The sequence below is a fragment of the Prionailurus viverrinus genome, chromosome A1, assembly GCF_022837055.1.
Source record: "Prionailurus viverrinus isolate Anna chromosome A1, UM_Priviv_1.0, whole genome shotgun sequence".
In the NCBI taxonomy this organism is placed as follows: domain Eukaryota; kingdom Metazoa; phylum Chordata; class Mammalia; order Carnivora; family Felidae; genus Prionailurus; species Prionailurus viverrinus.
Genome location: NC_062561.1, coordinates 171,985,228 through 172,001,896, shown reverse-complemented (window position 1 = coordinate 172,001,896; position 16,669 = coordinate 171,985,228). Strand labels below are relative to the sequence as shown.

The 16,669-nt window shown below is 39.6% G+C and overlaps 1 protein-coding gene across 3 annotated transcripts in view; it reads right to left on the bottom strand.

Annotated features, from left to right (window-relative positions):
* CAMK4 (calcium/calmodulin dependent protein kinase IV) overlaps window positions 1–16,669 on the bottom strand; it is a 219,016-nt gene that overhangs the window by 68,422 nt on the left and 133,925 nt on the right. For all 3 annotated transcript variants that reach the window (XM_047851916.1, XM_047851925.1, XM_047851933.1), the window contains one exon: window positions 16,506–16,588. In XM_047851916.1, the coding sequence (XP_047707872.1) occupies window positions 16,506–16,588 (83 nt within the window). The remainder of the gene's footprint in view (window positions 1–16,505; window positions 16,589–16,669) is intronic.

Sequence of the window (16,669 nt, the reverse complement as noted above, 5' to 3'; positions counted from 1 at the left end):
TTTTACACCATAAGATGGCCGATGGGACTAAAACAAGCTCTGGTCTCTGGCTTAGAAACCCCTCTTCCGGGTTCTTCTAGCCCTGTTTGCGAAGTGCACGAAAACCCTTCCACAAATATAGAGGCTGACAACTATAAATTACCCTTCTTGTTTGCATTTGGGGCTCAGATCTTTGGAGAAATGGTCTCCTCTGAGCCTGCCAGTGTTAAATAAATCTCCGATCCCCCAAGATCTTGGAGTGCCACTTAGTTTTTCCGCCAGCGTTCCAGCCTGGTTCCGTAACAGAATCAATACTAACTGCCAAGTAAATGAGTGCCAGAGAAATTTCAGACTGTGGATATTTGAACAACTCCTTTGCCTGTGTTCCTTATCACGGGGAACAAAGCATTGGACTAGAAACTGATGTTTGTCACAAGTATGCTGGATATGGATCCAAGGGGAGAGCAGCCATATAGACACTTCCCAAAGCAAAATACAACAGGTATAAAGGTTCCTGTTGGCCTTAGGAATACATTCAGAGTTAGTTCCTAGATATTATTGTAATAACATGAATCTTTTTTGAAACTTATTTTGAATAAAATCAAAATGATTCAAATCAGCAAAATACATCATTTGTTTCATGAGGCAACACATAGCAATTTCTCTGTACTATTTAGCTAGAATTTCAGAAAAACAAGTTGCCATATACATCCAATCAAGAGTTTGTAGGTTTATACAAAATATATTAGTGCCTTCAGTTTTTAGAAGCAATGAAATATTCAATCATTGTAGGGGTTTTAGAGCTGTAAAAAATAGGATAATTTTGGTTTTTATATTTAAATATACTTATTGGTATATTTCTCCTCGGATTTAGCAAACTAATTTCTTTTTCATGCTCTGTAACATAATAAGAAGGGAGTTAAGATGTTATCAGCATCTTCAGATCATTTTCAAAGGCCCAGGGCCATGTAGTTTCTCGCTATTAAGCACATTTTCCTACTTTTCCATTGTGACCTGGGCTAGAAGACTCAGGGCTAAAAACAAAGACTCAGGATTTTAATCACAAGGGGACCCAAAAAGCTACCCTGAGATCTCAGTTCCCATGGGTCCCTCAGTTGCTAACAGGAGTAGCAGACATCTGCAGATCAGGGAAGGAAGTGCAATAGGGATGTGTCTCTGTAGGCTGCCAAGCTGTGATCCTCTGACCTCACTAGGCTTCTTAGTCCTAGACCATGCTTTTTACGGCCACCATTTCCTGTGTGTTGGTGCGCACGCTCTTCTTCCCCACAGTTGGGACTATTTCCCTTCTCATCATTTTAACATTGCAGGATGAAAAAGCACAGGCAATGCCTATTTCTTTCCATGGATCTGCTTTAAAATACAACTTTTGAGCATTTGTTGCTGTCACCTTAATTGCTGTAAATTGAATTGAGCACATCACCCGGCTGAATTGAGCACATCACCCGGCTGGCAGTTAGCACCGGCAATGCAGCTGAAGAGCTCTAATCTGATCATTTCCTGAGGCCCTCAGACTTCCTGGCACGGAGATTAGGAGCCCTCCAGCTCTCCCCACCAATGACAGCTTTTTCTCAAATGGAAGTGCTATTAGATAACCATAGGTTTTTGTGGAAAAGATACTGGTCTGATGACAATGTGTACTGAAGGATCAAATAACATAGGGTAAAAGCCCCAGACAGGAGTTTCAGGAACCAAGTCTTAAGAGCTGCCAGTACATCATTACGCTGTTACATACATTAAAGTGAATTCTGCTGTAGCCTGTGTAAATCTATCACTCCTTTATAAGCTTCTTTCACTGCCTTTTCTCATTTCATTGATGACAACTTAGTGAATATTGATGGTTTTTCTAAGAAGTCCCCTGAAGAGTGTTAAATTCATAGACTTAAAAAATAGTTTCAAAGATACTAGTGGCAACTGTTAAATTTGAAAACTAGGAAGAGAATAACGAGCTGTGGATCATTGTGGGTGCTGCTCAGGGACAGGATGGTGCAGGAGAAAGGGGGGGTCAAATCAAACTGTAGACCTGGGTTTGGGCCTAAGGGAGCCCTGGTATAGTTCCCTCGTACTGTAAGTGAAATGCTTCACCCAAAGATGTAATATAAATTTCCCAAGAGCATAGTATTTATTCAAGTTATTCGTTTGACAAATACTGAGCAACTGCTTACCTTCTGTCTAGAACAGCTTCTAAAACAGAGTCTAAGGTAGTCATTTCTAATCCTGCCAATGTGCTCTGCTTTTGGACATCCCTTTACCCTTCCCTCTAAGCTTTACCTGCTAATTTTTGATTTCTCACTTAAAATTCAGCTCAAAGATTCTATTCCTCCCTGAAGCCATTTCTGCCTTAGACGACCCCCTTATTTTGTGCTTAAAGTGCTGTGTTTATGTCTGAATTATAACATGTAATAAAGACTTAGAGCCAAATCTCTGGCCAAACTCTGGAAAATACAAAGTGTCTTATGATATATCTTTTGTATACTTGATTCTTACTTTTATTTCCTTTTTAGTTCCTTGTCCTCATTTATTTTATTTTTTTATCTTGTGATATTGTGGTTGTCTCCATAAGCCTTAAACACATTTTTGGGAGATGATGGCAGTATTGAAAAATAATATTCGGGTCCATATCACATTTTTACTTTCCTGATTCTGGACCAGGAGCTCATTGAGGGTGAAAGCACTGTGCTCTGGTTAATGTGCTGGTGAAAAAAATAAAGGTCAGTGGTGAAGCCAGAACAGTAGGGTGAGGCCAGAATGAGTTGTTTTATTTGTCATGTTTAAAAGAACTGACTTTTAGGAAGTATCCTTCTGGGCTGACCTGATCAAATCAGTGCTTTAAACATGGATGGATGGAAGATAGTGAAAGATACACCAGTTTGGAGTCTGTTGCATTAGCAAAGAGAATGTAAAGGCTCAAAAGGGCACAAGAAGTGGGAAAGGGGAGAGAGAATGGATCTGAAAGCTGCTCAGAGAAAGAGTTATGGGGAGGGGGCTGGACAGAGTGAGAGGAAGAGGGAGAAATTAATGTTGACCAGCTCAGATGTTAAGTTAGTTCACAGAGGTAGGAGGGAGAAGCAAGATGGAGAGTGGAAGGAAGAATGTTGAGTTCACTTGAGGACATACTGATCTAGAGGTACCTATAGGATGTGCAGGTGAAAATGTCTAGCAGATTGTTGAAAATATGGTTCTTATCTCTGCTAAGACAGCAGTCAGCAATGTGGCTGAAACCACAGGAGATTGTCCAATTTACCTACAGAGAATGTAGGCAAGAGCTTTAGGAAAGGCGGACATTGAAGGAATGGAAAGAGGAAGAAGACCTCAGGAAAGAGATCGGGAGGACATAAGGGAAGGGAAGCAAAAAAAATATAAAAACAGGGAGGGGGACAAAACATAAGAGACTCTTAAATATGGAGAACAAACAGAGGGTTACTGGAGGAGTTGTGGGAGGGGAGATGGGCTAAATGGGTAAGGGTCATTAAGGAATCTACCCCTGAAATCATTGTTGCATGATATGCTAACTTGGATGTGAATTTAAAAAATAAATTAAATTTAAAAAAAAAAAGGAGAAAACTGAAAAGATAGAATAAAATCCAAGGGAAAAAGAGATGCTGTCAAAACCTACATGAAAGATATGGAGAGATTTAGCCAACAGTGTAAAATACCACAGACCACCTCTCCAAAAACATACAAGCTCCAGCCTCAGCAGACCCTTGGTGTTCCTCAAAAATCCTTATTCTTGAATCAGAAGATGGCGGCGTAGGAGGATGCTGGGCTCACCTCATCCTGCTGATCACTTAGACTCCACCCACATCTGCCTAAATAATCCAGAAAACTGCCAGAAAACTAGCAGAACGGACTCTCCAGAGCCAAGTGTAGACAAGAGGCCCACGGAAGAGGGTAGGAAGGGCGGCGAGGTGGTGCACGCTACATGGACTGGCAGGAGGGAGCTGGGGCGGTGGAGGGGCAGCCCACCCAGCAAGGCAGAGCCCCTGAGTCTGACTTGCAAAAGCGGAGGGACCGGATGGAGTGTGTTCTGACAGCCAGCAGGACTTAACATCTGGAATGTTATAAGTCAACTGCTCTGCTCAGAGAGCGTGAGGGCTTGAGGACAACGGGAGGGAGAGTTGTTGAGCCCTGGAGGACAGAGCTCAACTCGGCAGGGAACAAAGGCACTGGACAGCGCCATCTCCCTCGCCCACCCCCCAGCCAAAATCCCAAAGGAAACCAGTTCCCGTCACGGAACTTGCTTGCACCACGCAAACACCCAACGCTGTGCTTCTGTGGATCCATCCCTCCGACGGGTCGGCTTCCCTCCCGGTGCCACAGGGCCCCTCCCACAGCAGACCACGGAAGGCAAAGCTAGCTGAGCCTGCCCCTCCCGCCACTGTGCACCTTACGGATCCACCCTGGCTAATATGCCAGATCCCATCGAAGCAGCACCACAAGCCTGGCAGTGTGAAAGTAGCCCAAGCAGGGGCCACACCATTCCACAGTGAGTCCTGCCCCTGGGAGAGGGGAAGAAAAGGTATACACCAGTCTGACTGTGGCCCCAGTGGTGGGCTGGGGGCAGACATCAGGTCTGAATGTGGCCCCACCCACCAAGACAAGTTACTCCAGACAGCACAGCAGAAGTGCCCTGCAGTAGGGCGCCACCCTAGGGACTATCCAAAATGACGAAACAGAAGAATTCTCCTCAAAAGAAACTCCAGGAAGTAGCGACAACTAACGAACTGATCAAAAACGATTTAAGCAATATAACAGAACGTGAATTTAAAATAATAGTCATAAAATTAATCTCTGGGCTTGAAAAAAGTATAGAGGACAGCAGAGAATCTATTGCTACAGAGATCAAGGGACTAAGAAACGGTCAGGAGGAGCTAAAAAATGCTACAAATGAGGTGCAAGATAAAATGGAGGCAACCACAGCTCGGATTGAAGAGGCAGAGGAGAGAATAGGTGAAGTAGAAGATAAATTTATGCAAAAAGAGGAAGCTGAGAAAAAGAGAGATAAAAAAAATCCAGGAGTATGAGGGGAGAATTAGAGAACTAAGTGATGCGATGAAATGCAATAATATCCGTATAATAGGGATTCCAGAGGAGGAAGAGAGAGAGAAAAAGGGGCTGAAGGTGTACTTGAACAAATCATAGCTGAGAACTTCCCTGATCTGGGGAAAGAAAAAGGAATTGAAATCTAAGAGGCACAGAGAACTCCCTTCAGACGTAACTTGAATCGATCTTCTGCATGACATATCATAGTGAAACTGGCAAAATACAAGGATAAAGAGAAAAATCTGAAAGCAGCTAGGGATAAACACGCTCTAACATATAAAGGGAGACCAATAAGACTAGTGATGGATCTATTTACTGAAACTTGGCAGGCCAGAAAGGAAAGGCAGGATATTTTCAATGTGATGAACAGAAAAAATATGCAGCCGAGAATCCTTTATCCAGCAAGTCTGTCATTTAGAATAGGAGAGATAAAGGTCTTCCCCAAAAAACAAAAAAACTGAAGAAATTCCTCACCACTAAACTGGCCCTACAAGAGATCCTAAGGGGGATCCTGTGAGACAAAGTACCAGAGACATCACTACAAGCATGAAACCTATAGACATCACAATGACTCTAAACCCATATCTTTCAATAATAACACTGAATGCAAATGGACTAAATGCTCCAACCAAAAGACATAAGGTATCAGAATGGATAAAAAAAACAAGACCCATCTATTTCCTGTGTACAAGAGACTCATTTTAGACCTGAGGACACCTTCAGATTGAAAGTGAGGGGATGGAGAACTATCTATCATGCTACTGGATCTCAAAAGAAAGCTGGAGTAGCCATAGTTATATCAGGCAAACTAGACTTTAAATGAAAGGCTGTAACAAGAGATGAAGAAGGGCATTATATAATAATTACAGGGTCTATCCATCAGGCAGAGCTAACAATTATAAATGTCTATGCACCGAATACGGGAGACCCCAAATATATAAAACAATTACTCACAAACATAAGCAACCTTATTGATAAGAATGTGGTAATCGCAGGGGACTTTAATACCCCACTTACTACATTGGATATATCATCTAGACACAGGACCAATAAAGAAACAAGGGCCTTGAATGATACATTGGATCAGATGGACTTGACAGATATACTTAGAACTCTGCATCCCAAAGCAACAGAGTATACTTTCTTCTCGAGTGCACATGGAACATTCTCCAAGATAGATCACATACTGGGTCACAAACAGCCCTTCATAAGTATACAAGAACTGAGATCATACCATGCATACTTTCAGACCACAATGCTATGAAACTTGAAATCAGAGGAAAAAGTCTGGAAAACCTCCAAAAGATTGGAGGTTAAAGAACACCCCAAAAAGAATGAATGGGTCAACCAGGCAATTAGAGAAGAAATTAAAAAATATATGGAAATAGGGGCACCTGGGTGGTGCAGTCGGTTAAGCGTCCGACTTCAGCCAGGTCACGATCTCGCGGTCCGGGATTTCGAGCCCCGCGTCAGGCTCTGGGCTGATGGCTCAGAGCCCGGAGCCTGTTTCCGATTCTGTGTCTCCCTCTCTCTCTGCCCCTCCCCCGTTCATGCTCTGTCTCTCTCTGTCCCAAAAATAAATAAACGTTGAAAAAAAAATTAAAAAAAAATATATGGAAACAAATGAAAATGAAAATACAACAATCCAAACGCTTTGGGATGCAGCGAAGGCAGTCTGAGAGGAAAATACACTGCAATCCAGGCCTATCTCAAGAAACAAGAAAAATCCCAAATACAGAATCTAACAGCACACCTAAAGGAAATAGAAGCAGAACAGCAAAGACACCCCAAACCCAGCAGAAGAAGAGAAATAACACAGATCAGAGCAGAAATAAACAATATAGAATCTAAAAAACTGTAGAGCAGATCAACAAAACCAAGAGTTGGTTTTTTGAAAAAATAAACAAAATTGACAAACCTCTAGCCAGGCTTCTCAAAAAGAAAAGGGAGATGACCCAAATAGATAAAATCATGAATGAAAATGGAATTATTACAACCAATCCCTCAGAGATACAAGCAATTATCAGGGAATACTGTGAAAAATTATATGCCAACAAACTGGACAACCTGGAAGAAATGGACAACTTCCTAAGCACCCACACACTTCCAAAACTCAAACAGGAAGAAATAGAAAACTTGAACAGACCCATAACCAGCAAAGAAATTGAATCAGTTATCAAAAATCTACCAACAACTAAGAGTCCAGGACCAGATGGCTTCCCAGGGGAATTCTACCAGACACTTAAGGCAGAGATAATACCTATCCTTCTCAAGCTGTTCCAAAAAATAGAAAGGAAGGAAAACTTCCAGACTCATTCTATGAAGCCAGCATTACTTTGATTCCTAAACCAGAGACCCAGTAAAAGAGAGAACTACAGGCCAATATCCCTGATGAATATGGATGCAAAAATTCTCAATAAGATACTAGCAAATCGAATTCAACAGCATATAAAAAGAATTATACACCATGATCAAGTGGGATTCATTCCTGGGCTGCAGGGCTGGTTCAACATTCGCAAATCAATCAATGTGATACATCACATTAATAAAAGGAAAGATAAGAACCATATAATCCTGTCAATCGATGCAGAAAAAGCATGTGACAAAATTCAGCATCCTTTCTTAATAAAAACCCTCGAGAAAGTCGGGATAGAAGGAACATACTTAAAGATCATAAAAGCCATTTATGAAAAGACCACAGCTAATATTATCCTCAATGGGGAAAACCTGAGAGCTTTCTCCCTGAGATCAGGAACATGACAGGGATGTCCACTCTCACCGCTGTCATTTAACATAGTGTTGGAAGTTCTAGAATCAGCAATCAGACAACAAAAGGAAATCAAAGGCATCAAAATTGGCAAAGATGAAGTTACACATTCACTTTTTGCAGGTGACATGATATTATACATGGAAAACCCGACAGACTCCACCAAAAGTCTGCTAGAACTGATACATGAATCAGGAAAGTTGCAGGATACAAAATCAATGTACAGAAAATCAGTTGCATTCTTATACACTAATAATGAAGCAACAGAAAGACAAATAAAGAAACTGATCCCATTCACAATTGTACCAAGAAGCATAAAATATCTAGGAATAAACCTAACCAAAGATGTAAAAGATCTGTATGCTGAAAACTATAGAAAGCTGATGAAGGAACTTGAAGAAGATATAAAGAAATGGAAAAACATTCAGTGCTCATGGATTGGAAGAATAAATATTGTCAAAATGTCAATACTACCCAAAGCTATCTACACATTCAATGCAATCCCAATCAAAATTGCACCAGCATTCTTCTCAAAGCTAGAACAAGCAATCCTAAAATTCATATGGAACCACAAAGGGCCCCGAATAGCCAAAGTAATTTTGAAGAAGAAGACCAAAGCAGGAGGCATCACAATCCCAGACTTTAGCCTCTACTACAAAGCTGTCATCATCAAGACAGCATGGTATTGGCACAAAAACAGACACATAGACCAATGGAATAGAATAGAAACCCCAGAACTAGACCCACAAACGTATGGCCAACTCATCTTTGACAAAGCAGGAAAGAATAACCAATGGAAAAAAGACAGTCTCTTTAACAAACGGTGCTGGGAGAGCTGGACAGCAACATGCAAAAGGATGAATCTAGACTACTTTCTTACACCATTCACAAAAACAAACTCAAAATCGATAAAGGACCTAAATGTAAGACAGGAAACCATCAAAACCCTAGAGGAGAAAGCAGGAAAAAAGCCTCTTTGACCTCAGCCATAGCAATTTCTTCCTTGACACATCCCCAAAGGCAAGGGAATTAAAAGCAAAAATGAACTATTGGGACCTCATGAAAATAAAAAGCTTCTGCACTGCAAAGGAAACATAAACAAAACTAAAAGGCAACCAACGGAATGGGAAAAGATATTTGCAAATGACATATCGGACAAAGGGCTAGTATCCAAAATCTATAAAGAGCTCACCAAACTCCACACCCAAAAAACAAATAACCCAGTGAAGAAATGGGCAGAAAACATGAAAAGACACTCCTCTAAAGAAGACATCCAGATGGCCAACAGGCACATGAAAAGATGCTCAACGTCGCTCCTCATCAGGGAAATCACAGTCAGATATCACCTCACACCAGTCAGAGTGGCTAAAATGAACAAATCAGGAGACTGTAGATGCTGGAGAGGATGTGGAGAAACAGGAACCCTCTTGCACTGGTGTGAATGCAAACTGGTGCAGCCACTCTGGAAAACAGTGTGGAGGTTTCTCAAAAAATTAAAAATAGATCTACCCTATGACCCAGCAATAGCACTGCAGGAATTTACCCAAGGGATACAAGAGCACTGATGCATAGGGGCACTTGTACCCCAGTGTTTATAGCAGCACTCTCAACAATAGCCAAATTATGGAAAGAGCCTAAATGTCCATCAACTAATGAATGGATAAAGAAATTGTGGTTTATATACACAATGGAATACTGCTTGGCAATGAGTAAGAATGAAATATGGCCTTTTGTAGCCACGTGGATGGAACTGGAGAGTCATACTAAGTGAAATAAGTCATACAGAGAAAGACAGATACCATATGTTTTCACTTCTTTTTGGATTCTGAGAAACTTAACAGAAGTCCATGGGGGAGGGGAAGAAAAAAAAAAAGAGGTTAGAGAGGGAGAGAGCCAAACCATAAGAGACTCTTAAAAACTGAGAACAAACTGAGGGTTGATGGGGGTGAGAGGGAGGGGAGAGTGGGTGGTGGATACTGAGGAGGGGCCCTTTTGGGGTGAGCACTGGGTGTTGTATGGAAACCAATTTGACAGTAAATTTCATGTTTAAAAAATAAATAAATAAATTTTAAAAATAAAAATAAAAAATCCTTATTTTTGCCTTAGTCTGTTCTCACGTTCCCGCTAACAAACTTCATTTCCTTCAAGTGCCCTAGTCCACTATCTCCCAGCCATTGTTAGGAGACAAATTTCTTTTCTACAATACTGTTAAAATAGAGCTTATCAAGTCTGAACTACTTAAACTACCCTCCCTTCCCCCAACACATTCCTATTCCCAGCCCTAGGCAACCACAGCTTTTGCTTTTGGTCTCTATTGATGTGACCCTTCTGGAAATTCCATATAAATGGAGACATAGAATTTGCAGTCTTTCCTGTGTGTTTGTTTGTTTTACTTAGCATAATGTTTTTGAGGCCCATGTATGTTGTAGCATGTATTGAAGGAACATTCTTATTCATTGATGAACAGTATTGCACATTTTGTTTGCTCATTTGCCAGTTCATGTACAGTTAAGTTATTTTCTCTCCTGGAACACAGCACACGCCATATGCAGGCATCCACCCATGCCTGCAGTGCTGCCCCTGTGGAATTTGCAGGGTGAAGGGAAATGACAAAAACTTGCTGATGCCCATGATGTGCTGTGAGTAGCAAAGTCCTTTGTGTCCGACCCAGGAGTCTCATATCTTTTTCCAACACCCATGAAGGTATAACAGGCTAATTTACTAGTTTGTAAGAGCAGAATTATATTCCAGCTCCAACAGTAAATCCTCTGTGTTCTTCTTTTGCAACATTGTTGTGACTACTCCAGGTTCTTTGAGTCTTCTGCCTCTTGACTCTGCTTCAGAAGAAACTTTTTCTACTTTAAACAAATCCTTTTATCTGCCTCCAGATCTTATTCTCCGAATTCCCCCGGCATGTTGTTCCATATATAAGTCCCTCTCACATAGATGTTTCCTACCTCTCCAGCTTGTGGGTTCCTTCCTATCAGCAAATAAATGTGTTCCCAGTGTGCCAGCTTAAAATAATAAATAAACCTCCATTTATCCTGTGTCTCCTACTACTACCTCACCTTTATCCTTCCCTTTATAGCCCAGCTGCTAGAAAGAGTATAAATCTGGTCCAAATCGAAGTATATGTTTTCTTCCCATATAGCCAGATAAAACTGCTTAAAGGGAAGATGTATTTAAAATATCCATGGTTGGAGGCACCTGGGTGGCTCAGTCAGTTAAGCCTCCGGCTTTGGCTCAGGTCATGATCTCCTGGTTCGCAAGTTCGACGCCCCCACAGGACTCTGTGCTGACAGCTCAGAGCCTGAAGTCTGCTTGGGATTCTGTGTCTCCTTCTCTCTCTGCCCCTCCTCTGCTTACTCTCTCTCTCTCTCTCCCTCTCTCTCTCAAAAATAAAAATAAAACATTAAAAAAATTTTTAATTGAAAATTTTTTTAAATATCCATGGTTGAATATATACATATTAATATTTAAGTTAAGCCCCCACTGAAGTAAGACAAAATATTACATTACTATTTTGAAGTTCTATTTTTAAGTACTAAGAGTGTTTGCATTTGCGTACATAGCAGCAGCATGACATGCCAGAATAGTCATATGCTTTGGAATCTGACATACTTGATTCCAATCTCATTAAATTATTGTTGTAGACCCAATATAAGCTGAGTGACCTAACCGTAGTTAATAGACCTCTCTAATCCTCAGTTATCTGGTCAATAAAATGTATACATCAAGGCCTACCTTGTACATGTGTTGCCGTGAGGATTAAATGAGATCACGCTTCATAAAATGCCCAACCACTTCCAGGACACCAACAGGCACTCGATATAGTAACTAATTATCCTTTTCAGACAGATCTTATGGATTTTTCACTTTAATAACAATGATCAATTTCTGACACGACAGTCTTTATAAATTCAGACATAATCTGAGTTTGGTTAAACCACAATACCAACCATGGTACAACTCTGTGGAGACTGGGCAAGGAAAACCCTAAGTTCTATTTCTAGAAATCTTTCTAATGACCATGTCCTTAAAATTCAATTTCTGCCAACACTAAGAACCCTGAAATATTCAAGTGGAGATGACTGTTGGGGCTGATATACTAGGACTCTGTCAGGTGATTAAAAGGGTCAATGCATAGTTCCCAAACATTAACTACTACTTCTCTTGCTTACTGACCACTTGCAGTTTTTAAAAAGAATATTTTCAGTTTGGAGAACTTAAAAAAAAGTTTGCAGTCAAATAGATAGGAGTTTCAAGCTTGGCTTTATGGCTTAGTTTCTTCAGTTTATTCTCTTGAAAAAATTAGAATAATACCTCAAAACACTTGAAGAGCGATTGAGTGGGTTAAATACATATATAGCTTTGCATAGAACCAACCAATACATCATGGATTCTCCATAAATAGTATAAACATGAGTTTGCTCTCTGGGAAATGATTCGAAAGGAACTAACTGGATTTAATAAGAAAGACAGTGGGGCCATATGAGAAGGCAGAGCTGGACCAGAACATAGTCTGGATGCCTAATTTGGGAAAATCATTTACCTTTACTCATCCTCAGTTGCTACATCTGTAAAGTGGGGACAATGCTTTTTCATCCTCCTTACCTTGATATAAAAGAGGAGAACACATGAGCGTCTGGGAAAGGAATTTTAAAACCAAATATATTGATTTTTTGTTCTCAGCAACAGTGGGGTAGACAAGCCTCCAGGCAAGAACAATGAAAACAAGCTACATAAATTTTTTTTAAATATATTTGAAGACATCAGAGTTACCAAGAAAGTGAAGGATTTAGGAGCCAAGGTCCAGGAGGGAAGAAAAAACCCAGCAAAGCAAACTTAACATCTGATGCCTCCGCTTTCCCTTTAAAGGCATTTACTGCTTCGATATCAGTAGCTAACAGGCTGAAAAGATGAACAAAGCTTCTGGCCATCTCACAAGATGGAAGGAACAGAAGCTGGCATTTAGGGTGTGTCAAGAAAAAGGGTTTGGAACAACTCCTGGCTTAAATTGGAACCCTTAAAGATCAAAACCCTATGAGTAGGAGTTGATAAGAACTAGATCTCCCTTCAGGAAGCTCCACTTTGAATCAACCAAATACCTGATTGAATTAAAGTGATCTGCTCCTTACCTTAACTGCCCGCAAAAGAAAATCTGCTTTTTTGGAAGGTTACAGCATTTAAAGCCTCATATTCCAAAATGTTTTATATGTAATGTTTGGCATCTAAGCAAGCATAATCAGGCAAGCAAAAACCCAAGGAGAAAACAGAAAAAGCGAGACAATTTAAAAATCCATAACATATTCTGATACTGGAGTTAGACAAAAATCAGGAAAAAAATACTTCTTCAAAAATATAATTAGAAGACTGTAAGTATACTTCTAACTTGGCTGCTTTAAAATACAATCATTCTCTGAAAAAAAAAAAAGGAAAATTTACTCTTAAAGCAAACAATCTCACACTTTGTCAATTTAAAAAAATGCAGTGAATTTCTTTCTTTTTTTTTTTAATTTTTTTTAACGTTTATTTATTTTTGAGACAGAGAGAGACAGAGCATGAATGGGGGAGGGTCAGAGAGAGGGAGACACAGAATCTGAAACAGGCTCCAGGCTCTGAGCTGTCAGCACAGAGCCTGACGCAGGGCTCGAACTCACGGACCGTGAGATCATTGCCTGAGCCGAAGTAGGCCGCTTAACTGACTGAGCCACCCAGGCGCCCCAAAAAATGCAGTGAATTTCTAAGAAGATGACTAGATTGAGAAAGATGAAGCAGAAAACCTCTGGAGCTTTCTTTTTCCCATCATGTCTCAATTTTGTAAAGGACTTTCTGGGGGGATTTTCTTGTACACAAAAAAAATCACTGACTTGATTCCAAAATTTTTAATCAATTGTCCTGTGCACTTTACTATTTATATTCTACATGCAACAGCAGATTCCACTTGAATTTTTATATGTTTAGTTTTTTAGAAGCACCATGGAATAGATTTTTTTGCTACTAAAATACAAACATTTTGGCTCTAATGGGCTAACACAATCATCTCTTCATCAATTGTTCCATTAGTTAATTCATTAGAAACTATTAACGTCATCATTAGACCAGGAATGAATTTTGATCATTGCAATTAAATGAATTTGGTTCTGACTGAAGTACAGGAAAAAAACAAAACAAAACAGTATTATGATTTTTAACTCTCAAGAAAGAAAGAAATACATGGATAATAACATGGGGTATATTTTCAACTTGATACAATTTTAAAGATAACTGTAGAATTAAGTAATCTAATGGAGAAACCAAGTTCATCTCAGATATGGCAATAGATATGTGGACAACAACATTCAAGGGGGAAAAAAGTCTGGGATCTAAGACCACTAAGAGTTTTTAAGTGATTGAGTGCTTTACTGGCTGTCTGCCATTCTTTAGATGTCTTCTGCTAAATCTGAATATTTCGTCCATTTACCTCTGTAAATGAAATTTCTCAACAGTATTTAGTTTTTCATTTTTATCTAGAGCTGAATTAACTCTGTCTCATCAAATCAGCTAGACTACTACAAGATGAGAGAACAGAATCTTTTCATGAAAGGTTGGAGACGGACAGAAAGACTTAATTCCAAAATAGTTTGAACAAATAGAGGTAAGAAGGTAAATAGTAAGTGCTATTGGTAGATGATGGCTTTAGTGTGCCATTCCTGTCCTGTAGTTATTTACAGTTAAAGAACATGGCATTTCTCTCTGATAGACTATAATTAGCAGATAATATGTTAGTTCTCCTTAGAGAGACCTTCTTACTCCAAAGGCAGCAGAAATGAACTATAAATTGACTCTATTAATGTGCCTGAAGAAGAAATACGTCCATGAAAGAGTTAGCTATAGAGGTGTTAAAAAAGAAGCCATTTCTGGCAAATTCTGGTAACATTCAAGTTAATCAGTCTAGAAGAGTCTTCACTAAACATAAGGAAACATGATGGTCTTTATTCTTACAGTGGATCAGTGTCTCAGCTTCCTTAGCAACACAGAATCACTTCAAATTTGTTCTGAGTTTCAGAGAGGTTAAGTAAATCACTCTTAGTTAGCTATTTGTTTTTTAAGTCAAGATCTAGACATGAATCCAAATGCCACAAGAAGTATATGTCTTTAGTTAAAATGTTGCAATTTTCTTTTTAATATTCATTTACTTTGGGGGGAGAGAGAGAGAGAGAGAGAGAGAGAGAGAGAGAGAGAGAGAGAGAATGTGTCAGGGAGGGGCAGAGAGAGGGGGACAGAGGATTCCAAGCAGACTCTGTGCTGACAGCAGAGAGCCCTGACATAGGAGCTCGAACTCACGAATCGCAAGATCATGACCTGAGGCAAAGCTGGATGCTCAACTGACTGATCCATCAGGTGCCCCAAAATATACAATTTTTAAAGTCTGATAAACCACATAACTTGTTCCAAGAACATTTCAATGTATATATAAACAAAATTATTTATCTATTGAAGATACACATGTAGCTCCAATCAAACTGGACCATTTTACTCCTTCCTATCTGAAGACCCAAATCTGCACTAAGTAACATTAAAAACAGACAGAACCTTTGAAAATGAACATGAATATCTTTGGAAGCTTCATGCAGACATCAAATTAAACTAGGTAGAGTCTGGGTGGGGAGGAAAGGTAGGAGTGCTCCTCTCCCGACACCTTCAAACCCTATCCCCTTCAGATCTCTTTCTCCTTACAGTCTATTCATTATAGTGGTTGCTCATTCATTCAGCAAACACTGAGGATTTTACTATGCCCCAGGCACTCATGCTTTATCAGTAGTTCCCTCAATCTTTCTCCTGTCTTCTCTTTGCAGCCCACTTCTCTCTTAATGCATTCTTAACCAACAGGAACTTTGTATTAGTACCCAGCTTCTAACTCTTCCTCATATATGCCTACTTAGTCACTTTGTCTTCTTCCAATTCCATTCTCTTTTGACTACCCAAAAGAGCACAGCATAGGGCTCCTAAGAGCCCATCTAGGTAAATAGGGAATTGTCCCAGAAAAATGGGGAAGGTGCGAAAGGCACGGAAACTTAAAGGTTGTGTCTCTTGTACATATTGTTTGCCTATATTATGCTCCACCAGGTTTTTAGGCGTATTCCTTGGCATCCTCAAACCTCTGCCTTGAGTGATGAACAGATGACCAGACAACTGAAATTGGCTATAACTGGACATAACAGCATAGGTTTTACTCTGCCTCTTGGAACTCTACACAGTCTAACAGAGAAACAAGGCCTTAAAAAAATCATTTGAAGTGTATTGATTTTTATAACCTTTTGGATCATAACAGAGAATACTATTACATATTTAACTTTCTATAATTTTCATCAAACATTTTTTCATGAAACATTCTCATGAATGTTACTATTTAGTTTAAATCTAGTATGTCTTTAGAAATTCTGTTTTTAATGGGAAAGTAAATGTTTGCAAGAGTAAATGGATATTACGGTGTTTCATTTTTCACTTACTAAGCATCCCAAATTTTCACACACCCATATCATATTAAATAACACTCTCCTTCCATTCTATACTCCTCTGAAGATATATTTCGGTAGAATTTATCAAGTAGTACGATGTGTCATTATGAAAATCATCAGAAGAAATTTCCCTTTGATACTTTTTTGGTGCCTGGAAACAAAACTTTTCTTGAGTTAGATTTCTAGGACCATCTTACCTGTCAAACAGTTCTCCTCCTGTGACGAGTTCTAGGACCAGACTGATTTCTGTAGGGGTTTCAAATATCTCTTTAAGTTTTATCTGGGGAAAGATATTAAAAATACATCAGAAATTCCTTATTTTCATCCTTCTAGGAAAGAGCTAACACTGTGACTAAAACAA